The sequence below is a fragment of the Bicyclus anynana genome, chromosome 24 (assembly GCF_947172395.1).
Source record: "Bicyclus anynana chromosome 24, ilBicAnyn1.1, whole genome shotgun sequence".
NCBI classification, from domain to species: domain Eukaryota; kingdom Metazoa; phylum Arthropoda; class Insecta; order Lepidoptera; family Nymphalidae; genus Bicyclus; species Bicyclus anynana.
In genome coordinates this window covers 3,791,979-3,818,863 of record NC_069106.1, presented here as the reverse complement: position 1 = coordinate 3,818,863, position 26,885 = coordinate 3,791,979, and the positions used below count along the sequence as shown (strand labels likewise).

The window sequence follows — 26,885 nt, the reverse complement described above, 5'->3', positions numbered from 1 at the left end:
GCCATATCATATATCATTTATTTATCAATAATAATAATTCATTTATTTATAATATCCTAGAATACATTCCAAATAATAATACACAGTAACAAAATTATCTCTGGAACTGCAACACGCAGATCCTCAGTCCCAATACATCTTTGCCAATTTCGGCAACACCACAAATCGGGCACAACTTACCTTTGTGCTCTGGTAGGAAGCTAGCGCTACACAAAGGACATTTCTCTTCAGGTTTACCTCTATATATAGGTTTATAACTAATCCCACATATATTAAACGGATTATGTTCATCATATAACAGCTGATGCTCATCTGTAGGCGTTTTCTCACAAGCTTGGAGTATCTTCCTCGCTTGCTGAGCCACTTCTGGCCTCGGGCCGAGTTCTAGGAGTCTTCTGGCGAAGGAGGCGGCTGTTCTGTAGTTTTTGAGCTTGAAGAACATGTTGAGTGCTGTACGGAGGGTCAGGATCTGGTGAACGGGCTGCAGCTTGCAGTGGGTGAAGTAGGCGGCCATTTCGCATGTGCGTTTCTGTTCGTCGAGGGTGTTCTTGGGCATGGCTGGGGGATGAAAACATGAGTATCAAAGTCAAAGTCAAAATTCATTTATTTCAAATAGGCTTAGTTTACAAGCTCTTTCGAAACGTCAGGTAATAATATTAAACTTAAGATAATGGTGATAATAATTATTCGAAAGCTTAAAATTAAAGTTACGAGGGTTCCAAACGCGCCTTGGTCCGAGAAGAGCCCACAAAAAACTCGGCCAGGTTTATCCTTTTTTAGTTTATCACCATTTTACAATAGGTATGTAAGTAGCCAGTCATGTAATACATTTCATTTCCAAGCAATTTTTTCATTTACGTAATCATTGACACTATAATATGACTTTTCTAAAAGCTTACGTTTAATAAATTATATAATTTACGTTTAATATCAATATTATAAACAGGTGATGTTTATGGTATTGTAGGGGTGAAGAGAGTGAAGTGGAAGAGAGGGCTTCTGCTTGCAGTCAGCTGCGATGTCGGTGCCAGCTCACCTTTCCTGTCCGTCTCCATCTGCAAGCCCAGCAGGTACTCCTTGCAGATGGCCAGCAGCTGCTGCGCCTCGGAGAGCTCCTGCTTGGAGTCGAGCTGCAGGAGCGGTACCAGACGCACCGCGCGCCGCAGCCGCTCCGTCGCCTCCGTGAACTTGCCGCCGGTGGTCAGCTGGTAGCACTGCTGGAGCTGGGCCACCAGGTCGTTGAGCTTCGCCGCTACAACGAGTAAAAATAAATATTATTGTCAAATCTAGCACGCCTAGAACTGTTTTTTGTGTAAGTGCCAATTTCTTAATGGGACCTCAGCGGCGTCACCGGGGGGTTTGGGCGAGCGCAGAAGCATCGCCTGATGGGGCCCGAAGGCAGAGGCAGAGTAGATGGGCAGAACGACTCTCTAAGGGCGTCTGTGATACTCCGACCTCGGCTTAGAGGGCCGTTCTGGAAGGGTGTTTTGGCCTGAGTGTGTGATAGTGGAGAGGACACCCCTAGGGGGTGAGTTAAAAATACCCCGAGTGACGTCAGATATCGGGAACCTCATCGCAGCGAAGGCGCTGTGTAGCTTGTTTGTGTAGAATGTGCTTAAAAAGCGTTAACGACGTATCTGGTGACGAGAAAATACCTTTTTTTTTTCATTTTTTGACGTTATAAAACTGAAGAGTTTGTTTGGTTGAACGCGCTAATCTCAGGAACTACTAGTCCGACTTGAAAAATACTTTCAGTGTTAGATAGCCCATTTATCGAGGAAGGCTATCTTCTTGCTTGACATTTTTTAAAAGCTTCAGAGTGATTTAAAGCAGTGGCATTCTTAAACCATCCATTCGCAATTTCGGCAATAGGTATTTGCAAGTTAAAGTTTAAATTTGCACATTTTACGTCAGTTTCGTCAGTCAGATCCGCGAATAACGAAATATTTAGCCGCGAATATAGGAATTGGGACGCAATTTTTTAATCCGCGAATAGTGAAAACGTGAATAAGGAGCTTTTGCTGTACAATAACTTCAGTTACAGATAATTCCCACTTTTATTTTATATATTTTTTTAATGTGGAAGTACAAACTTACAGGGCAGTAAATGGTTGGTGAGCGTTTACTAGTTTTAAAAGGCGCCTTTAAACCACACCCTTGTCACAAGTCCTGGGACTTGCTCGATGTGCTTCCTCTACCACAACTACCAGGGTAAAATAGCAAAATTAAGAGTTAGTTTATTGTGTAAGCGATTAGTGAGGTTAAGCATAGCATACCTATTGTAATTGGCAGAGCCGATGACCAAGGTTAGGTCAGCGGTTCTGTCCATATTTTTATTAATGACTCTACGTTTTCTACGATACGAGATATTATAACTTAACATTATAATTTTTTTTAGTTATTAAGTACGTGAAATTCTAGTCACTAATTTTTGAGTTTATCGCGGACATACAGACTCGAACTTACTCAAAACAGGTAGCAAGTCCTTCCCGCTGGCCTCCTTCCAGTTCCGGTGCAGGTGCGCGACCAGGGGCGGCGCCTGCGGCAGCGCGCCGAACATGAGCCGCGCGGACGAGTACATGCTTAAGAACGTCTCCAGGTACGGCTCGAAGTTCACTATGCCCACTTGTTCGTTCAATAATCTGGAAAATATATGTATTTGGAGTTAATATTTGTTATCAACCCATATTCAGCTCACTGCTGAGCTCGAGTCTCTTCTCAGAATGAGAGGGGTTAGGCCAATAGTCCACCACGCTGTCCCAATGCGGATTGGCAGACTTCATACACGCTGAGAATTAATAAAATTATCTGGCATGCAGGTTTCCTCACAATGTTTTCCTTCACCGTTTGAGATGTGATATTTAATTTCTTACAATGCACACAACTGAAAAGTTGGAGGTGCATGCCCCGGACCGGATTCGAACTCACAGCCTCCGGAATTGCAGGCAGAGGTTATATCCACTGGGCTATCATGGCTCTCAAGCGCTTGAAGCGAGCTGACGTGCTCGATGACATTGATAGCAGAGCTTTTGGGAGGCTTCGGCCGAGGCTAGTTACCACCCTACCGGCAAAGACGTACGGCCAAGCGATTTAGCGTTCCGGTACGATGTCGTGTGGAAACCGAAAAGGGTGTGGATTTTTATCCTAACCGGAACGCTAAATCGCTTGGCGACACGTCTTTGTCGGTAGGGTGGTAACTAGCCACGTCTGAAGCTCCCCACCAGCTAGACCTGGACCAATTAAGAAAACCTCAATCGGCCCAGCCCGGGATCGAACCCAGGACCTCCGTTTTGTAAATCCACCGCGCATACCACTGCGCCACCGAGGCCGTCAAAGGTATGTGCAGTGGATTTAATGATGGAGGTCCTGGGTTGAAACCGAAAGGGGTGTGGATTTTCATCCTTCTCCTAACAAATTAGCCCGCTTCCATCTTAGACTGTATCATCACTTACCATCAGGTGAGATTGTAGTCAAGGGCTAATTTCTAAATAATAATAATAATAAAAAAAAAAAAAAAAAAAAACCACTACGTCAAGAGGCTGTCAAAACTGTGGGAACTCTGTGCTGGTAAAGAATAAAAAAAAAAAACTACCTGAAAGCGATCTCAAACTGTCCAGTGGCGACGTGGTCGTGGGCAGTCTTGAGCTTGGCTCCGAGCGCCAGGCTCACACCACGCGTGGGCGCCACGAAGTACTCCGAAGACTCTTCCGCGCCGTCTATGTCAGCTGAAACGACCAAACAATTTTAAATTTTCAAAATTTAATAATTTTAAATACTACTAGCAGTCGCATGCGATTTCGTCCGCCCTTAGATCTATTTATTCTTGCCCTCTCGAAGAATCGATATTACCGTTATTAAACTATAAACTATCTCCCTGCCAAAGGACATGTCCTAATTTTGTATGGGCCATTATTCCGAGTGACAACTAAGCAGCACAAATTATTTTTATCTTAAAAGAACATAAAATATAGAGCTTAAAATCCAAAATTAAAAAATTTTTAGAGCCCACATTTTATTTTTTAATTATTAAATAAAATGTATTTTTTTTCATTAGCGGACAACATTAATTAAGAATTTTTATAATGGCAACATGCTTGTAACTCACACCCTGACAGATTGTCAGTGATCTTCGCGTAGTAGCGTTCATATAGGGTAGGATTTTTTTTTGTTTAATGCTTCTCTATCTACGATTTAATGTTTCTAAGACACAAGTTAAAAACATGTTTCTTATTGACATTTGACAATATTACATGACACATACATTGACAGCTTACACCATGAATTCAATTCCAGGTGTTTTTATTGGCTGTTTTGAAAACTTCCACTGTATTGTTTATGTTTAATTTGAAGACAATCGAGCAAAACAAAAAAAAATATTTATCTAATTAATGCGGGTTAAAAAATTTCTGAAAATTATTTTCTCAACAGCAATTTGTATCTTCTATCCGTAAAAAACACTATCGATCTGCTTATAAATTATAAATAATAAACGCCCCTTTTTGGGACATGTCCTTTCAACTTTGTACGTCAAACAGATTTCGACCTTTTATAGATAAGTCCCTATATAATTCGTCTGAGTTTACAAGGTATAAACATTGTTAATTCTACCATTTTATGTGATCCATTTAATGCGACGCTGCCGTGCTAGCTCAAAAACGTTCTATACAACAACGTCGCTACAAATAGATATAATTGATTAAACATGCATATGTTTAAACTTCCCATAATATAACCACACGTTTTAGATTAATTAAATATAATTATTATTCAAACTCACCGGGCACTGGGGCCAACTCCTCGGGCAGTTCCAAGTCCTCATCACCCACGTCCCAGCCGCCGTCATCGCAGGCGTCTTCCATCACGTCGCCTTCGCCTTCCTCCTAAGAAAAATAATCATAATTATGACTTCCAAAAATATTCATCATTATGGTTTAAGTTCATACAAGGTCATTTGAAATGTGAACATTGCTGTATCTTGTGAATCAATGAAATCAAGTAATATTATCTCATCAAATAAATAATTACAAGTTTACGAAGTTTGACAATGAGGTAACTTGATAAAGGTGGATAAATTTCTTTTATAAACCCGCCCAATAAAGATGTTTGAACTTTCCAAGTTTACCCAAAAAAGATAAAATATGAACTAAACATATCTAAACTTCTTTACAAGCTCACCCAATAAAAACAAGTGAACTTCTTTTACAAGGTAATTTTTTTTAAATTTAAATTTACTTTAAGTTTTGTAAGACATATTATTGTACACAACTGTTTTCAATCCCAAATAAATAAAATAAAATAAAATAAAGGTAACCCAAAAGATATAACTTGAAATTCTTTTATAAGCTCAACCAATAAATGCACGTAAACTTCTTTTAAAAGGTCACCCAATAAACATGTCTAAACTTCTTTACAAGCTCACCCAATAAAAACAAGTGAACTTCTTTTACAAGGTAAATTTTTTTAAATTTGCTTTAAGTTTTGTAGGTATATACACAACTGTTTTCGATCCCAAATAAATAAAATAAAATTAAGGAAACCCAAAAGATATAACTTGAAATTCTTTTATAAGCTCAACCAATAAATGCACGTAAACTTCTTTTACAAGTTCACCCAATAAACATGTCTAAACTTCTTTACAAGCTCATCCAATAAACATATGTGAACTTCTTTTACAAGCTCTTTTTTAATAAAAATAAATGAACTTCGTTAAAAGCTCACAAAAAAGATAATATGTGACTACTTTTACAGACTCACCCAATAAAGATTATGTAAACTTCTTTTACAAACTCACCCAATAAACACATGTGAACATCTTTTACAAGCTCACCCGAAAAAGGTAAGTGAACTTTTTTAAAAGCTCATCCAATAAAGATAAGTGAACCTCCTTTAAAAGCTCACCCAATAAAGGCGTGTCAATTATCTTAAAAAAAAGTCACACTTTGCAAAATATATATTTAATCGGGATCATGGATGGTTGCTGCCCACAGCGTGGAAACCGCTATTTCTTTCATTGTCACATACAACAAACTTGGAACAAGATAACGTTAGTTCGGTTTGCTTATAAGAAGACGAGTCTAATGAAGATGACATTAATGTTTCACTCTTCACTCCTCACCACCCAACCCCTCTCCCAGCGCGCAATGCGAGCAGCAGCGCGTCGCGCAGCCGCTTCGCAATTTGGATCGTGCCGCGATGCAAGAACCAGCTCATGACTAAGGGCCCCGTATGGGTTCGAAACTAGTCGGGCATACTCCGACCTAATATTACGTGAGTCTTAGCCGTGTTTCATGATCAATTAATATATCACCTTGTTCTCCTGCAGCACATCATCGTCGTCGCCCCAAGCACCAGCCGCTTCCAAGGGCTCGTCACCCGCAACATCGGCCACAGCACCCACCGCGCTAGCGTCCGCCGCCGTGCGAGCTCCGCCCGCCACTTCGAAGAAACTCCTGGTACAAATAAAAATAGGGTATGTTTTATTGTTTATTGTATAATATACTAGCGGACGCCCGCGACTTCGTCTGCGTAAAATTCGATGTCAATTTTACTACTACCCCCTAACCTAACCTAACCTACCCTACCCCTACCATACCCCTACCCTATCACTACCCCAACCCTACCACTGCCCCAACCCTACCCCTACCCTACCCCTACCTTACCTATACCCTACCCCAATCCTACCCGTACCCTCCCCGTACCCTATCCCTTTCCTACCCCTATCCCACCCGAACCCTATCTCACACCTATCCTACCCCTACCCTGCCACTTCCCTATCCTACCCTACCTCTACCCCGACCCTACCACTACCCTAAACCCGGCCCTAAACCTACCCTACCCCTACACTACCCCTACGCTTCCCTACCCGTACCCTAACCTACCCTGTAACTTCTCTATCTTACTCCTACCCTTAGCAAAATCGGTCCAGTCCTTCGAGAGTGGTGGTATGACCAAGAGAAATAGAGACTTCTATGCTAATAATATAAAGAGGTAAAGTTCGTGTGGTTGTAGGAGGTAATCTCTGGATCTACTGCAACGATTTGGAAAATTGTTTTACCAATAGAAAGCTACGTTATTTGCGAGTGTCCAAGGCTATGTTTGATCCCCATATTCACTACGTAAATGAAAGCGCCGGGCGTCATATAGTGGAATTTCTGCGTCTTTTAGAAATTTTGTATTATCTCCGAAACTATTTAAGTAATTAACATACTGTAAAGGGCAAATCTTATCTCCATAATACCCTTGTGATTATTAAATAATTTATTTTAATAAGGATTAAAGTTTAATTGTATAAATAATGACGTAAACCTAAGTATATAAAATTAATAATTTTTAAAACACAAAAGGCCTTTTTTCTTCTATATATCAGCTAATATATATAAGATAGATATGTGGTGTCGCGGACTTTTTTGTAGAACTTTTAAAGATACATAAAGCCTCCATACATTAATTTCAATTTTACACAATGGTTAAGGCAGCGCATGCGAATAAGTCTGCCTAAGAGGATTTTCGGTCCGACCTGTATGACAAAAACTGTGATAACTCGGCTAATATATATGATACCAATATAAAATATAGCCTATAGCACTCCCCGATAATGTAGCATTCTACTGGTGAAAGAATTTTTAAAATCGGACCAGTAGTTCCGAAGATTACCCCATTTAAAAAATGTGACAAACTTACAAACTTACAAACTTTACCTCTTTATAATATTAGTATAGATATATTTTTTATTATTTACAAGTTAGCCCTTGACTACAATCTCACCTGATGGTAAGTGATGATGCACTCTAAGATTTTTTTTTTTATTCTTTACAAGTTAGCCCTTGATTACAATCTCACCTGATGGTTAGTGATGATGCAATCTTAGATGGAATCGGGCTAACTTGTTAGGAGGAGGATGAAAATCCACAACCCTTTCGGTTTCTACACGACATCATACCGGAACGCTAAATCGCTTGGCGGTACGTCTTTATCGGTAGGGTGGTAACCAGCCACGGCCGAAACCTCCCACCAGCCAAGATATATTACTTGTTAACCTACCACTATTCTCCAAGTCGGTTCAACGTGTATAAACATTGACTTATGTCTCTTACTCAGTACATAGATGCGCAAGTACAATCTCGACACGAGAAGTGTCAATTTAACGTCACCTCCTTCTGTAAAACTTGTCCTTGTTTTTTGTTGTTCTTTTGTCAGAGGGAGTTATAGAGAGAGATAGATAGAGAGGGAGTGGGAGGAGGGCGTGATGGAGAGAGCGATTGGGAGAAAGATAGGGTGGGAGAGAGTGGAAGTGAGACAGAAAGGGGGAGGGAGTTGAAGACAGCATGAGTGGGAGAAAGATAAGGAGGACAGGGAAGAAGTGAGAAAGAGTGGGATTGGAAGTGTGTCAGTGGTAGAAAGATGGAGGGGGAGAGAGAGTGAGTGGGAGACGTAGTTGGAGAGGTAATGGGAGGTCGAGTGGCAGAAAGAAGGAGAGGAAGAGAGAGAGAGGGAGTGTGAATGGGAGAAAAATAGAGAGGGAGCGAAATGGGGTAGAGTGACGAGCATCAGGTGTGACTCACTTGGAGACGGCTAGTAGTGGCCAGTTGGGCTGAGCCCTCTGCACCGGCAGCGGCGCCCTCACGAACACCGCCTGAGGGTCGGGCGCCGGCACGGGCAGGTTGGCCGCCTCCAGCGCCGCCTGCAGCTGCTCCGCCTCGTCCAGCTGCTTGTGGGTGATGGCCGTCAGGAATGCGAGAGAGAGCTGCGAAACAAGTTCAAACTTAATTAACTAACAAATAATCTTGGGCATAACTCTATTTAATCACTTTTGGGCATGATTGTATACTAGTAGACTACGCGCGGTTTCACCCGCGTGTTTCCCGTTCCCGTAGGAATACGGAGACAAAATATAGCCAATAGCTATGCCTAGCCTTCCTCGATAAATGGGCTATCTAACACTAAAACAATTTTTCAAATCGGACCAGTAGTTCCTCAGATTAGCGCGTTCAATCAAACAAACTATTCAGCTTTATAATATTAGTATAGATTTTTTGGGCAAGTAGTATTTAATGACTTTTGGTAAATTCTGTTTGATCACTTTTAGAAATATTTTTTAAATCATTTTGGATGGGGATAGTTGTATTTAATCACTTTTAGGCACAAGTTTGTTTTAATCTTTTTAGATGAGGATGGAGATAGAGATAGTTGCATTAAATCACTTTTAGGCATAATTTTGTTTAATAATTTTTGGGCAGAATTACATTTATTCATTATTTATTTATTATTTAGACGACCAACAAAATTATATGAACACAGAATCAGAATATTTTAAAACTAGGGCATCGAGACACATAGAACAATACTTAAAGGTAGCCACATCATGCATAAAGTGTAGGTCGTACTGACATTTAAAAATTGGGCAATTATTGGACAAAATTATTGGGCATAATTGTATTTAATCACCTGTCCAGCATTCTTCAGGAGGCGGATCCTCTCGTTCACGTCGCCCAGCAGCAGCGCACCCTGGAACTGCGAGGACACGTCCTTCCTGATCTCCGCGATCTTCATCATCTTGCGCAGCTTGTCCAGGTTTCCCGTGATGAGGTACAGGAACGACAGCTTCTCGAAGTTCTTCGTGCGTTGATAGCACATCTCTACTATCTACAAACGAAGCGATTTCATTATTATAAGCAGTACTTTGCGGTTTTACCCGCGTAGTATCCATTCGTATACTACGCGGGTAAATTCCATAGCGGCGTTATAGAGTAACAAACATCCAAACATCCATACAAACTTTCGCGTTTATAATATTAGTAGGATTAGCGGACCCGGTCAAGCTTCACTTTGATTTTTGTGCACTTCTTCCCTACCCCTACCCTCACATGTAGCGTTAGCCGCGTGTCAAACTGTCAAGGTCACCATGGCTCACCTGATGGTTGCCAGTGGCCAGCGCGGCTTTGGCCAGCTTGTCCCAGGCGGCGGGCTCGTCGAGGCTCTTGGCAGCTTCTAGCGCCACCTCGATGTTGCCACACTGCAGCGCCAGCGACAGCCGCGTGCGAGCGTCCTTGACGAAGTGTAGCGCCACTTCCGGGTAACCTGCCCGGACAAAATGTTATGTATCATCGTGAGTAAGCGACATATTGTATTAGTACGAGATCCGGCTCAAGGAATATGTTGCAAGGATATGATAAAAAGCCGTGATAGCCCAGTGAATATGACCTCTGCCTCCGATTCCGGAGGGTGTGGGTTCGGATCCGGAGGGCATGCACCTCCAACTTTTCAGTTGTGTGCATTTTAAGAAATTAAATATCACGTGTCTCAAACGGTGAAGGAAAACATCGTGAGGAAACCTGCATACCAGAGAAATTTCTTAATTCTCTGCGTGTGTGAAGTCTACCAATCCGCATTGGGCCATCGTGGTGGACTAAGGCCTAATCCCTCTCATTGTGAGAGGAGACTGAGCCGAAAATGGGTTGATAACGGCGATATGATTAAAAACAGGCATTTGGTCAATTTCCTAAGGGATTTGATGAAATCACGGAGGGTGTTAAAATAACAACACGATTTTATCTTTTCCCTAAACAAATCTGGTGAATTGAACAAATCCCTGAACTAGTTCAGTGAAATTACAGGTTATAATCTAAATAACGGAGGTGGGTCTATTTATGGATGGTTTAAAAAAAAATAACCACAAAGGCTAAGGCGCCTTAGCCTTCGTGGTTATTTTTTTTTCTAACCTAACCTATCTTAGTCGGGGTAGGGTAAATAACATTCAGACAAACGGCGGCACCCCGGTTTTCTATCATTTATTTCTTATCCCAAATAAATAACAGATGAGGGTACATATTGCCGGATGTAACTCATAGACCATACTATTATTTTGTTGTTGTAAGTAATTTAATATTATGATGTATGATAATATTTATTAATAGTAAATTATGTCAAGGTAAACTTTATTCAACATGTAATACTTGTGACGAATATTGTACTTATTTGAAATGAGGATTAAAATCGCAAATAACGCATTTTTTCAGAACAAATTTTCTTACTTTAATTTATATATCAGATATACAAAGCTCGTGTCATAGTATTTCTGATCACATATACTCTTCAATCTCCCATTAAAAAGTGGTTGCACAATCAGCAACCAAAAAACTTCCCCACTCAATGAGTGTCAAACACAACTTCTTGGCACTCAATTCAAGTAGTCGCATTGGCAAATTCAACCTTAAACTCAATACTTAACGTTGAATTTGCTCTGAATTTGGGATTTTATTGAATATAGGCTTTTTGGTATAATTTTCTAAATTACTTTTCAAGTGAAATTTTGAAATGAATGAAATGAAATATACTTTATTGTACACCAAAAAGAATAATAACAGGCAAGAAATTAACTTAAAAACTAATGTACAATTGGCGGCCTTATCACTAATGAGCGATCTCTTCCAGACAACCAATCGAAAGAGAGAAAATAAATACAAGGAATAATGAATAATGACATTTACATTTACATAATAATGAAATTTTCTACATGATTGTGCATCCTTTTATTATAAGAGGTCAATGCATATACTGGACTACAGTTTTTTGCGATTAGTGCAACCAAACAAACATTCAGCTATACAGTAATAGTATATCATCATCATCTCCTTACCCTTATCCCACTTAAGTGGGGTCGGAAAACTATGTCAATCTTTTCCATTCATCTCTATTGCTCGTCAACTCATCATCCACTCCTTTTACACACATGTCCTCTTTCACACAATCCAACCATCTCTTCTTTGGCCTTCCTCTCCTCTTATGACCTTCCACTTGCACATTCAACATTTTTCTAGTAATATGACTTTCCTCTCTACGCATTACATGTCCATACCAAGCTAACCTTCTACTCCTCAATTTTTCTGTCACTGGCGCCACCTTCAGACTTCCTCTTATATACTCATTCCTTATTATCCATACAGTAATCTATACTAATATTATAAAGAGGTAAAGTTTGTAAGTTTGTAAGTTTGTCACATTTTTTAAATGGGGTAATCTTCGGAACTGGTGGTCCGATTTCAAAAATTCTTTCACCAGTAGAATGCTACATTATCGGGGAGTGCTATAGGCTATATTTTATATTAGTATGATATATATTTGCCGAGTTAACACAGTTTTTGTCATACAGGCCGGACCGAAAATCCTCTTAAGCAGACTTATTCGCATGCGCTGCCTTAACCATTGTGTAAAATTGAAATTAATGTATGGAGGCTTTATGTATCTTTAAAAGTTCTACAAAAAAGTCCGCGACACCATATATCTATCTTCTATATATTAGCAGATATAGTACCTTTTGTGTTTTAAAAATTATAAATTTTATATACTTAGGTTTGCGTCATTATTTATGCTACTTAACTTAAATCCTTATCAAAATAAATTATTTAATAATCACAAGGATATTATGGAGATAAGATTTGCCCTTCATAGTATGTTAATTAGTTAAATAGTTTCGGAGATAATACAAAATTTCTAAAAGACGCAGAAATTCCGCTACATGACGCCCCGCGCTTTCAATTACGTAGTTCCCGTTCCTGTGTGAATATGGAAATAAAACATAGCCTATGACACTCGCAAATAACGTAGCTTTCTATTGGTAAAATAATCTTTCAAATCGGTCCAGTAGATCCAAAGATTATTTTAGCATAGAAGTCTCTATTTTCCTTTGTCATCGCACCACGCTCATAGGGCTGGACCGATTTTGGTAAGGGTAGGGGTAAGGTAGGGAAGGTATAGGGTAGGGTAGGGTACAGGTAGGGTAGGGGTTGTGTAAGGGTAGGGTAGGGGTAAAGGTAGGGTAGGGTGGGGTAGAGCAGGGTAGGGGAGTGTATGCCTAGGTTAGGGGTAGGGCCTACCCCTATCCTAGGGGTAGGGAAAGGGAAGATTACGGGTAGGGTAGGGTACGGGTAGGGTAGGGGTAGGATACAGTTAGGGTACGGGTAGGGTAGGAGTAGGGTAGAGGTAGGAGATCGATATTGAATCCTATTTTCTGTTTTTTGGCTGTCTGTTTGGCTTTTTTTTGACCGGGCATCACGCTGAAACTACAGAATGAATTCAAATGATACTTAAGACGATTTGAGACCATAATACGTAGAAGGATAATAGGATACTTTTTGTCGCGAAAAGAAAATCAGAAATGGGAAGTAGGGGTACAAAGTTTGTACGGAAAGTTTTAATTTTTCTAGGTACATTTGTAAATGTAAAATGATAAGTGGACTATTTATTAGGTACCTATAAGTTATAAAACTTGCAAAATAGAATCTGAAATAGGGGTTGAAAGTTGATATCGATTTTTACGCGGACGAAGTCGCGGGCGTCCGCTAGTAGTATATATAAATAAAAAGTCCAAAGTCACCCTTCTCCTGCAGATACGCGATGATGCTCTGGCCCACGAGTTTGGCGGTGCGCACCATATGCAGCACCTGGTCGTACTGGCGCGTCACCAGCGCTAGCTTGAACCTGCGGGTATTTGTTTAGTTAATCACTTACCATCAGGTGAGATTGTAGTCAAGGGCTAACTTGTAAACAATAAAAAAGAAATCATTTCCCTTCTTCAAACAAACAAACTGGTGTGTAAGAAGACTAGTACCACTCAGTCTCTCCAACTGCCAACCTCATATACACCCTGCAGATTTTTTTAAATTTTTTTTTATTTTTACAAATTAGTCCTTGACTACATTCTCACCTGAAATGGTAAGTGATGATGCAATCTAAGATGATTTAATGATTCGATGTCGTGTAGAAACCGAAAGAGGTGTGGATTTTCATCCTCCTCCGGACAAGTTAACCCGCTTCCATCTTAGATTGCATCATCACTTACCATCAGGTAAGATTGCACACAAGGGTTAACTTGTAAAGAATAAAAAAAATATATATATCACTATGGGTTGATGATAATGAAGCTGACCTGAGCTGGGAATCGTACCCAGGACCTCGCTGTAAAGAAGCACAGCAAAGCTGTGTGACAATACTGACCTGTACTCAGTGGGGTCGATGTTGAGCACCTTGGGGCGCGCCTCGCGGTCGAGGCACACCACGCGCGCGCCGGTCTCGCTCGCTATCACCTTCACCGCGTACACCGGCACGTCTAGCGTGCGGATTATACCGTAGTCGCTGTGAAAAATCCAATAATTCAAGAAGACGAAGGATTGCGGTGAAAAATTAAGATCGAGTGAAAAATTAAAGACGCGAGAAATCCCACAATGTAACAACTGTCTACAATATGGCCATACTAAACAATTATGTTTTAAGAAAACTAAATGCGTCGAGAAACACACATCGATAAACTGCAAACGTAAAAAGAGGCCAGACTGTGTTAAATACATCCTTCGTGAAGGAAAATATAGAAATCTCAGAATGCAGTTGCAGTAACTATCAACTTTATTGTTTTCTTTGTTATTTTATACAAAAACGTTTATGTATCCTATACGCCAACCATAGAATACCATAGAAAATACAAGCTAAAATTTCCGTCTCATATAAAGGTTGCTGTTTGTTGGTAGTTAAAAACTGCACATTTCGAAAATTTGACAATATGAGCTTAACAAAATGGAATGGGTGGGTTTCAAAGTTACAAAATAAAACCCTTATATTTTAATTCTCGAGTTACGAGCGCGATGCACTTACGTTTTACTTATTTTGAAGGAAATACCCTCCTCTAATTAATCGCTAAAATTTTCTGATAATTTCAGTAAGCCAATAAAAATTGCTTTGAAGCACCGCTAAAAGCGAAAAAAGTAAATAACCATTTATTCTTCCTATAATTTAATCTACCAAATGCAATCGGTCCCAATGACGCTCGACTAACTGCAAACTTAGCATCCCGGGCTCCCCTAATGTTCTCCACTTACCCATCCTTGCAGCAGTATTTGATATGGTTGGCAGTGGTGTATATGAACACTGGCTGAGGAGTCGAGTCGTCGAAGGCTCCCGACTTGACCCGCGCACCTTCGGTGATGGAGCACAGCTGTTCCAGCTTCTTGGTGCAGATAGTCACCGAGTGCTTGGCCAGCAGGGCCACTAGCGACATGTCGGAGTTCCATATCGCGTAGCGGCATTTTGACACTTTCACCTGTTTTATGTAAAAAAAATATATTTATTTTTTTGCAGTATGGTTAAAGTCCAAAAAAAGCCATGGTCATGGCTTTTTTTACGTGCTGCTCAAACGTGATATTTATGGCGTTTTCCTTCCAAGCCATCTTGGTGTGTCTGATAAGACATATGCAGCGCCATATTTACTATAGGAAATAACAATTTTCTTAAGTAAACAAACAATAATAGCACCCAGAACTTTAGACCACACGACTGAAGTAAAACTTCATTAAAAAAAAAAAGCACCATCTATGAGTCTTAGTCATAACTGTATCGCAACAGGTTCTTGAAGTGGGGGTTATTTCAAAGTTCTCTAACAACGCCATCTACTGGTAGTTTTAAATAACATACAATGATCACGCATCTTAAAAGCCTCGCCGGATTAAACTTTTCGTAAAACATTCACCAAGTCAAGCGTGCGTCAAGAAGCTTTACCAAAAAGGGGAACCAAATTTCCTGTTGATTAATATGACTCTTTATTATTGTGATCTTCTTAGACTCGCTCTTCATCACCAGCTGCAGCAAACATATGACTCACGCTGGCAATGGTCCGCTTCTGCTGCACGTCCAGCAGCTGCACGCACTCGGGCTCGCGCAGCAGCAGCATGCCGGTGCCCGCGTACATGATCTCCTCGCTCTTCATCACCAGCTGCAGCAAACATATGACTCACGCTGGCAATGGTCCGCTTCTGCTGCACGTCCAGCAGCTGCACGCACTCGGGCTCGCGCAGCAGCAGCATGCCGGTGCCCGCGTACATGATCTCCTCGCTCTTCATCACCAGCTGCAGCAAACATATGACTCACGCTGGCAATGGTCCGCTTCTGCTGCACGTCCAGCAGCTGCACGCACTCGGGCTCGCGCAGCAGCAGCATGCCGGTGCCCGCGTACATGATCTCCTCGCACGTGGGCGTCGCGATCTTCTTTGACACCTCGTTCTTCAAGTTCTTTATCACCAGCTAGAACAAAAATATTGGTTAAGTTTTAACAATAGTTAAGACTATTTATATAATCTCAACGGAGCTCACTCCAGAAGCTAAGCAAGCTGCCTTGACTCTGATTGTTTATGTAGAGTTGTTAGGGAGCTGCATATTATTTTGATACTCTCACCAGCTTAGTGATTCCACCACCAGGTTCTTACACACACCTTGTTTTTACACACACGCCTGGTCGTTCTTACACACACACACCTGGTAGTTCTTATACACCTGGTTGTTCGTACAAAACACACCTGGTATAGTATGCGCATTATCATCTGAGTCGTCCGGTCATAAAAGTCAAAAAAGATAGGAATGTGCAGCGCGCCTACCTGCGCACCCTAATTATCGATAAACGGCTACCTGCGCACGTGCTAATGATGAGTCAATAATGATTTGGACGATTCTGATTGGTCGGTTTCTAATGTAATTGCATTGCGTATTTTTTTGCTATAAATGTGTTTACTGCAATTAAATAAATACATTCATGTGTTACTCGTTGCGCACTATGGATACTAATATATAATAAATTTGGCAGAAGACGAAGATTCTGATGATGAAGACTCAGATGAAGATTAATTTTATTTAGTTAATAATTATATAATATGAAATATGTATTATATTAAATCAAATATTGTTAATTTTTTTAATTTTGTGAACAAGATACGATAATAAACTTTACTTATCGATAATATGTCTTTCATTGTTACACCCTTCACTAGACGGCTCCATAAGACCCATAAGTGCAAGCGAGATAGATATAGAGAAATGATTTATGGCCCTAAGACTCAGTTGTTAATGCTATTAGTATAGTTCTCACATACACACATGGTTTTTATCACAAACGTACCTGTTTGTTCTTACACACACACACCTGGTTGTTCTCACACACAAACACACCTGGTTGTTCTTACACACACACACACACCTGGTAGTTATTATACACCTAGTGTTCTCACATACACGCCTGGTTGCTCATACACATACATGTCTGTTCTCACTCATACGCTGGTTGTTCTTACAAACACACCTGGTTGATGTCATACACACACACCTGGCTATTCGTACACACACAACTGGTTGTTCTCATACATACACACATGGCTCTTTTCACACACACACACCTGGAGGTTCTTACACACACACCTGGTTGTTCTTACACTCACACCTGGTTGTTCGCACACACACACACACACACACACCTGGTTGTTCTTCTCGAGCGCGGCGAACCGGTTGCGCGCGACCCACACGGCGGAGGTGGCGTGCCCGCGCAGCGGCTCGGGCGGCGCCGTGCTCGCCTCGCCGTCGCGCGGCGCCGAGTACAGCTCGTACGTGTTGCTGTCGCCGATGCGCCACGTCACTAGCACGCACCACTCCGCGTGGTTCAGCGACATACTGCCGAGAACATATTATATTGAAAATTAAAAAAAAAATACAGGAAGAGGTTTTTTGAGTGCACAAATTTTTGTGTTTTTTACATAAAAGGATTATAATAAACATGGTTTTTTTTTTCTCGTACTCGTCGTCAACCCATATTCGGCTCACTGCTGAGCTCGAGTCTCCTCTCAGAATGAGAGGGGTTAGGCCAATAGTCCACCACGCTGGCCCAATGTGGATTGGCAGACTTCACACACGCAGAGAATTAAGGTAATTCTCTGGTATGCAGGTTTCCTCACGATGTTTTCCTTCACCGATTGAGACACGTGATATTTATTTTCTTAAAATGCACACAACTGAAAAGGTGGAGGTGCATGCCCCGGACCGAATTCGAACCCACACCCTCCGGAATCGGAGGTAGAGGTCATATCGACTGGGCTATCACGGCTGTAATTTAATTTTTTTTTTAATCATGATCAAATCATATCAGCCGATGAACGTCCACTGCAGCACATAGGCCTTTTGTAGGGACTTCCAAACATTACAATGGTGAGCCGCGTGCTTCAATGCAAACCCTGCGACTTGTGTGGTCAGTCCACCTGTGGGGGGTCAGCCAACACTGCGTTTTCCAGTGCGGGGTCCCCATTTGTCACTTCAGATTTGTGACTTGTTCTGCTGATCTCCTCATTTCGGATCCGATTGATACTCCGAGCGTAGCTCCGAGCATAGCGTTCCATCGGACCAGTAGTTCCTGAGATTAGCGCGTTCAATAAAAAAAAAAAAACAAACTCATCAGCTATATAATATTAGTATAGATAAAAAACAAAGCGCCATCTATGAGCCTCATGCATAACTGCATCGCAACAGATTCTTGAAGTGTACAAAAAGGGATTGTTTTAAAGTTCTCTAACAGCGCCATCTTCTGGTAGTTTAAAATAACAAACACTGATTTATTATACCTGTAGATGGCAGCGCGCATCTTAAAATTCTCGCCCAATTACACTTTTTGTAACGTTACTCCCCAAATCAAACGTGCGAATTTTACTCCAATTTTTTTTTGTTGTTAAGTTGGCAACACTGTATTCTATTTTGCATGCTACTTACCTGTATGGTTGGTGGCGGCCGCCCCCTTTGATCTGCATAATGGGCGCATCGCGATTGGTCGACATGTCTAGCTTGCGCAGTTGTCTAGAATACGGAAATACATATTATAGCACTACTTATTATATGATTGTGGCGTCTATCTGTCTGTGTCTATATATCGCTTTGCGATAAACTCACAAGCTATTGAACAGATTTTCATATGGCTTTCACTAATATAGATTGATAGAGTTTTGGAATGAGGAAGATGTTCCTATTTAATTAGTCAAGGTATTGTGTAAATTGGTTAAAATATGACGATATAATTGTTGGAATCATCGGAAAAAACGGACTTTTCTTTAAATTGTTTGAATTTTTATTTTAACCTAGAATGGAATCCCAAAACTGTTATTTGTGATTTTTTTTCTGTCTATCCCATTTTAATTTTATCTCGGTCTTTGTGTTTTTCTTTCTATTCGATCTCAATTTTTCTCTGGGTTTTCAACTGCCAAAGATGTACGGCCAAGCGATTTAGCGTTCCGATACGATGCCATGTAGAAACCGAAAGGGGTGTGGATTTTCATCCTCCTCCTAACAAGTTAGCCCGCTTCCATCTTAGATTGCATTATCACTTACCATCAGTTGAGATTGTAGTCAAGGACTAACTTGTAAAGAATTAAAAAAAAAAAGTTTCTCCTACGTGGCGTCTATCTATCTGTGTATATATATATCTATTTGCGATAAACTCATAAGCTACCAAACAGATTTCATGTGGTGTCATCAATAGATAAGATTGATAGAGTTTGAGAATGAGGAAGATTTTCGTACATAATTTGTCAAGTTATTGTGTACATTGGTTAAAATATGACGATATAACTGTTGGAATCATCGGAAAAAACGGACTTATCTTTAAAAAAATTATTTTTCCAATTAATTTTAATCTAGAATGGAATCCCAAAATCCCAAAATGTAATTTGTACCTAACCCGTAACCCTTTTTAATTTTAGTCTTTGTGTTTTTCCGTCTATTCGATCTCAATTTTTCTTTGGGTTTTCAACTGCCCCCCTAAAAATCTCAAACTCATACATACCTGTCCTTTATATAGAACAGCATGTTGTTATGCAAAGCGTAAGCCGGTCGCTCGCGCTGCAGCTTGAACAGTATCATGCCCACGTCGTGGCCGGCCGCGAACAGGTTCAGGGTTGGGTGCGCCGCTAGCACCCAGTACCTGCAACACGAAGCACATTAAGTGAGGTGGTAGTGGTGTTTTAATGATGGTATTGGTAATGAGTTGAGATGTGATAGCCCATAGATATGAACTCTTCGATACAGAATCAAAATTAGAATTAATCTGGGACATGCACCTCCAATAGTTATTTATTTATTTATATACATGAAATATGCCCAGAGAAACATTACAGGTTCCCAATTCGTCTCTCGAGCAATCAGAAATAATAATTACAACAATAAATCTTAAATTACAAAATGAATATTAAACAATCAAAATAATTTAAAAATAGTAAATTCAAATTCAAACAAATTAAATATTAAGAATAAATTAACATTAAGCAAGCACTACACAAGCACACTGCGCTGACCAACCCGCATGCCCAGCGTGGTCAGTACTGGGCAAAACTTTGTATGGACGACAAAAACAAAACTTTGGAAGCCCCTACAAAAGGCCTATGTCCTGCAGTGGACGTCCATCGGCTGATATGATGATGATGATGACACAAGCACAACATGACAGACCACTCGGTTTGACCCGCATAGTTCCCGTAACCTCAGGAATACGGGAATAAATATATGCGTATAGCACCCAGGAATAGCATAGCTTCCCAACAGTGTTAGAATTTTTCAAATTAGTTCAGAAGTCTCAGACATATAGATCTTCAATCAAATCTTTCCTCTTTATAATATTAGTACAGATGTACATTTTAAGAAATCAAATATCACATGCTTCACGTGCGGTAAATCCAGCGGGAACTTACACCGAGGGACCCACGCACAACGGCCAATCACATGGCTAAGTGCGGAAACGGCCCAGAAGAAAGAAGAAGAAGAAGAATCACATGCTTCAAACGGTGAGACAAAACATCATAAGGAAACCTGCATACCTGTGATTTTTTTCGTTTTTCGAATTTTTTGTGTGTGAAGTCTGCCAATCCGCATTGGGACAGGGTACTCACTCTGAGTGAGAGAGTGCTCAACAGTGAGCCGAATATGTGTTGTTAATGATAAAATATTGTAACCCAATTATTTATTCTCGACAATTCAGTTAGTTTAGTAAGAAGTAGTAGGAGATTTGTGCTCAACAATAAGCCAAATATGGGGTGGTAATGATGATGATTGATATGATGATAATGGTAGCGACTCACCGGTCGTTCTCCCGGCGGAAGGTGTGCAGGCATGTGCGCTTGGTCATGTCCCACACGCGGATGGAGCGGTCCTCGCTGTTGGACAGGATGAGCTCGTGGCGCGCGTGGAACAGCGCGCACGACACGTTGTTGTAGTGGCCTCTGCATGTGTCCACTTCCCACGCCTGTACAATATACAATCTCATATATTACTAACGGATTTTCCTATCTTCTATGCACAGATTAATCTATACTAATATTATAAAGCTGAAGAGTTTGTTTGTTTGTTGGTTTGATTGAACGCGCTAATCTCAGAACTACTGGTCCGATTTGAAAAATTCTTTCAGTGTTAGATAGCCCATTTACCGAGGAAGGCTATAATATGTCTATGTCCCCGTATTCTTACGGGAACGGGCACCACGCGGGTGAAACCGCGCGGTGACAGCTAGTCAATAATATGCTGATGTAGCGTACGGAACAAGACGGTGTCGTACCCGTCACGGTTACGAAATTCAAAAACGAATATGTTTTCTTGTCAGTACGATACGAACCGTCGCATCAGTAATTTTCAATATTATTCAAGAAAAATGGCGTCTACGTTTTTAAATATTTTAAAAACTGTTCACAAAAACTAAAGAAACGAGATAAAGTATTTTTTAATGGTTATTATTGATTATTATATTAATTTACGTAATTGTTGTTAGTGTTAAATATAAATTATGAAAAAAGTGTGTATACGCGGATGTCAAGGAGACGCGTGACTTTTGTTTTTTTTTATGGGTTGCACAGGCTTCAGCACGCAATTTGTAAAGACTCTCTCTAGTTACTCTGTGCTTCTATTATCAGCTAAAGAATTTTTCCATTGTCAGGCTTCTATAATAGATTTCCAACAACATTCTCTTGGCTTAAACTATGCTTCTTGTTGTTTCATATATTTAGTGACTTCGCGGTTATCAATATCAATCAAGCACACATCTTAAAACTCTCGCCCGATTACACTTTTTGTAACACATTTACCAAGTTACTGCTAAAATGAAACATACAAAAAGATGTTGCACTTCAATTATGCTGTAGTATACTAAGAAGAGTTTCAGTGGTTTAAGGGAAGCTCTTTGGCATCCGAGTCTGATATTGACTCTCTATTTTATATATTGGTCTCGGAGGCACCTACGCACAAAAAGAACTGCAACTCCTTGCATCCTATTTGACGTCATTGGACAAACATAGTAATACGAAGTCCAAGAAATTACATTATAAAATATATTTACACACATACCTTAGCGTCGTTCATCCTCCACAATTTGACCTGTCGATCATCAGCTCCGGACACTATGAGAGGCAGCGTAGGGTGGAAGGAAGCCCAGTTGACACCGCGATCATGGCCTTCCAACACATGTTTCACCACAGCATCGGCCTAGAGGACATGCAGTCACCTTTAATACTTTAAGATTAACAATGATAATAGATTCTAGTCAAATATTCTAAACAAAAATAATATAAAGACTATACATTCATTTTTAACTACCTCATTGGAAAGCCCTTTTTTTGATTGTGTGTATGTGTGTGAAGTGCTGTAGGTCTCTTTAATCCATAAGGACCTAAGGGGCGTTACCGGGAGGTGCGTATTTGTCTTAATTTCATTTAATCGTTTATTAAAGAATGAAAGCTATTTATACACACAATGCCAAAATTGTGGTCAAAAATTATTATAATGATGAAAATAGATTTATACATTCCATAGGAAAATGTAATCTAGTTTTTGCTTGACATGAATTATGTACAACTTGAAGAAGCAAAGCTTTTTGATACATTTTGAAAATTCTTTTTCAGTATCAAAATATGAATAATAATTATGTAAAAAAAAATGCAACAAACTTTATGTATGTATGAAATATACAGTGAATATTAATGAAATTAGATTCTATTTTACAGATATGACGTGTAGGGTTTTGAGTTGACAAAAACAATGTTTTTTTGTAATGAGATTTTTAACAACAAAAAAAAACGACTTCCATTAGTAAGGGTTTGATTTCACCATAGAGAAAACGAAGCTTAACATAATTAATATTATTTTTTTTTAAGAATAGTTCTTAATTTTTCACCTCATTCAAAATACTCACACTAAAAAACTATACAGTCCAACTATAGGCTAATTGCTTAACTCCAGTTGTTGCCTGCATGGTTTTAAATGAGAGTCAACCACTTATCTATAGACTTCTCTGTCTATGTCTCTATAAAGTATAGATCTGTCATTTGCTCCTCTGTCTACACCCTTTGTTGTTACAACACACACCCCTGTACACAGTGGTGGATTTAATTTAGTACCTTTTAAGTTTTACCCATTTATTTTAATCTGATGTGTTAATAATATCAAATGTCTGTTTATTTTAAAGAAAGAAGTCTTCGTGCAATACCTGTATGTGACAGCAGATAACCAGAAAGCAAATTGCAATGGGAAGGTGAAACTGAAGCCCATGGTTAATGGTTTAAAGTTCAATGCCAGCAGACACGCCATGACTGCATCCCATAAAAAATAATAAAGGCAAACATACATTTACCTGTCCAAACAAATCAGTCGCTTGAGGATTCCTTAAGTGCTCCGCTAACCCTGCTGGGCCGGGGGCTACGCTCTTTTTCCTCAGGCCAGAGAAGTCCCACACTCGGACCGACTGGTCCAAAGAAGCTGAGACTATGAGGTCCTCGGTGGGATGGAATTGTGCACACATAACGTAGTGGTTATGGCCTGTAAGGACACTGATGCATTGACGAGACTGCCAGTTCCATATTCTTATTGTCTGTAAGTAAATAAATTAATATAGATATATTTAGACAATACACAGTATGTAGCCCCAATGTAACTTCTTTTAGGGTAGTAAAATAGCTGATTTCATCCTATCTTATAAATGTATAAATAGATACATTTAATCGTGTTGTATTTAGAACAAGTAGATAACAAATAATTAATTGCTGATAACTTTCAGCATTATCTAAGGCATAATAAGGGTTATAGTGCACTTATCATCTCGGAAAGGGAAAGTCGCCGTTATCGCTTTTCGCCTCAACGTCCAGCACGCATCAACATAAAGGTAGAATACCCCTCTTTTATCACAAATTGTTTATATGGGAATACAGAAAAGTGTTGTTTTAGACATTTTTAAATATTTATGATTTTTATATTACACAAACCTTGTCATAACAAAAACTAATACATAAAAACTAAAATCTTACAATTTGGTGCAGTCGTTCAAAAAGTACGAGGACACATATATTTTAAAGATCCATTTTTATTTATATAGATTTAACTTTAGTAGTTAGTGAGTTATCTCTACTCACACAATATATCACTTAGTAGTTGTACTAATTTCCTATCAAATTACACAACAGACATTTGTGATGGTTTCCAAAAGATTGTCTTTTAATTTCCGTGTTGATAAAATCTCTCTGATAAGAATTAAAGAGAGAGACATTATCTTATGTATCCCATTTTTTTATAGGGTTTTTAAGGTTCCTCAAATGGGCCTGTCACACCATGCGCTTGCACTACCATTTGCTATGTTTACATTGCCACAATGTTGGCCTCTCTGCCAATACACTGCTCTATAGTGCCCGCCACGAGAAATTGTGTTTGTGAAGATAGCAAAAAATTACTGTGCAATGAATCAATAACAGTACAAATGGTGCAGACAGGGCGGGTTCTAGGGAGCTAATTTCACAAACATAAAGATCCAATTTGAAGTGGGGAGCACTGTACTTGCATAATTAATTACAACACTGTACTTGTCATTTGTCTTTACTACACAATCCATTGATAAAATAGGGAGTGGTGGGTAAGATAAGGAACTTGACATGCAGCATGACAGTTACTGTTGCCACTATGTCTTTTTAATTATAAATGATAATTGATTCACAGAACATATCAGAGCTTAAAAGAAAGCACATTATTTAAACCTATTTTCCTATAAAAACAATGAGGGGATATTCTCACTGGGGAAAAGCAAAAAGTTATTACAAAACACATCTGCTTATAGATTACTGATCGCAGATAACCCCAAAAGAAAAAAAAACTGTCTTTGCCTCTTCTCCTTGCTTCCTTCATAACATAGGGTTTGTAGTCAAATGAAATCATATATTTTTTGTAGTAGTTGTAGGAGTTAAAGGAGACAATAAAGATGAGTATATACCTGATCATCAGAGGCACTCAGGATCCATGGGTACTCGTGATGGAAGTATGTAGCACGGATATAGTCCAAATGGCCGAGGAGTGTGAAGAGGCATCTCCTTTGCTTGTAGTTCCAAACCTGTATATTTTAATAAAAAGTTTGATTAAACAACTAACTAAACCCAGCAAACATTATTACTTCCATGTAAATTACTTTGGTATACAACTGATTGAGCACACATAAGTTTCATTCCTATAGAAATATTTAAATAAAAAAATGCCTTTGTATCTACTCTAATTTATTTTATCATGATTATTATGGATTTCATTTTACTATTTGTAGTGTTTGTATCTACTAAACAGGTCTACAATACTACATACACCCATCTCATGGACATTGGTAGTAGGGCAATGGGATAGTCTCACCGGCGCTTGACTGGAGTGGTCATGTGCGGTCTGCTTGACATACCAGTGTAGGGACGAGCCAGTGATTTGCTTATCTAATAGTAAGGACAAGGGTCCTTACAAGTGGCAATGAGAATGGGATCATTTACTATAAAATTCATGTGATTCTTTCTTTCTGATATTCAATGACAAGGAGTCAAGGACTTATATTTTTTCAAGAGAGCAAATGACAATATTTTTGCTTATTATTTATAAAATATATTTTCAAAACAGCTGGTTTCATTAGTGGCAGACAAAATTGACCCTGTCTTATGGAAGTCAATGTTGTTCAAATATAAGCAATATTTCATATCCATACTAATATTATAAATGTGAAAGTAAGTCTGTATGTTACCTTTTCATGGCAAAACCACTGAACTAATTTGGGTGAAACTCAATACCAACATAAATTGAACCTTGTAGCGGAAGATAGGCTACTTTCTGTCCCAGAAAAATCACATGTGTATGGTTTGTATAACACTGAATTCACAAGAACATAGTCGGGGATGTCACCTAGTACTTTATAAAAAAGAGTTAGCAATATTTTTGACTTTAAATGGCAGGCTATGTAATAATAACAACCACTATCAGATGTCCAAAAATCAATGGAACAGATGTCCAAATTAATCCAAACCAGGACCAAAGGCTTAACATGCTGTCAGAGGCAAATTTCCAAAGTCTGGGCTGAGAATTATTACTGAATTTTTAGTAAGAAACAAAAGCTCAATGTTTCATAGCCTGAGACAGGACTCACACCCAAAACCTCTTGATTCAAAGCCATCACTAGACCAATGAGGCAATACTTGATCAAACAATATTCATAAAACACGTAAGACTTAGAACCAAAGTTGAATTAAATACTTCCTAACTTACCTTGATTATGAAACTCTAATGCAATATTAAAAACAAGTATCGGGAAGCGCACTTGTACACTAGACAAGTCCTAAATCATTATTATAGTATTATTTATTCTGCTAAAACATAAAACATGTTGGCATACGTCATATATGTAGGGAGTAAATTGATAGGAAAGTTGGCTCTAACCTTTATCTTATAGTCGTCCCCGCCAGACACAAACAGCGGCTGCTGGATGTGGAAGCATATACCACGCACTGGGCCATCGTGTTCATCGAATTTCTCAAGCAATGTACACATACGATAATCCCAAAGTTGTATTACACCATTGTGAAGACTGGCCAAAACCCATGGTCTTTTCGCGTGAAACGATATACCCTTCACCCTGGCTGATTTGGTTTCGAATTTAGTCAACATTTTAGACGATTTCTGTGTACAATTTCACGTACTTCCACTATAAATACACTTTTAAATTCTACTTTTGAACAAAACTTTGCGAACACCATCGACATTTCATTTCATAATGTCAA

The 26,885-nt window shown here is 39.4% G+C and overlaps 1 protein-coding gene across 1 annotated transcript; it reads right to left on the bottom strand.

Annotated features, from left to right (window-relative positions):
* On the bottom strand, positions 1-26,885 carry LOC112045428 (coatomer subunit alpha). The gene is made up of 21 exons (XM_052888956.1): positions 26,545-26,885; positions 25,079-25,195; positions 23,456-23,692; positions 22,174-22,311; positions 20,919-21,082; positions 19,631-19,768; positions 18,565-18,648; positions 17,286-17,478; positions 15,913-16,065; positions 14,868-15,088; positions 13,993-14,130; positions 13,373-13,476; positions 9,911-10,077; positions 9,445-9,642; positions 8,562-8,743; positions 6,308-6,449; positions 4,778-4,880; positions 3,593-3,725; positions 2,467-2,642; positions 1,037-1,252; positions 1-558 (listed from the first exon to the last, which is right to left on the bottom strand). The coding sequence occupies exons 1-21, from the start codon at positions 26,770-26,772 to the stop codon at positions 95-97; spliced, it is 3,696 nt and encodes a 1,231-aa protein (XP_052744916.1). The 5' UTR covers positions 26,773-26,885; the 3' UTR covers positions 1-94.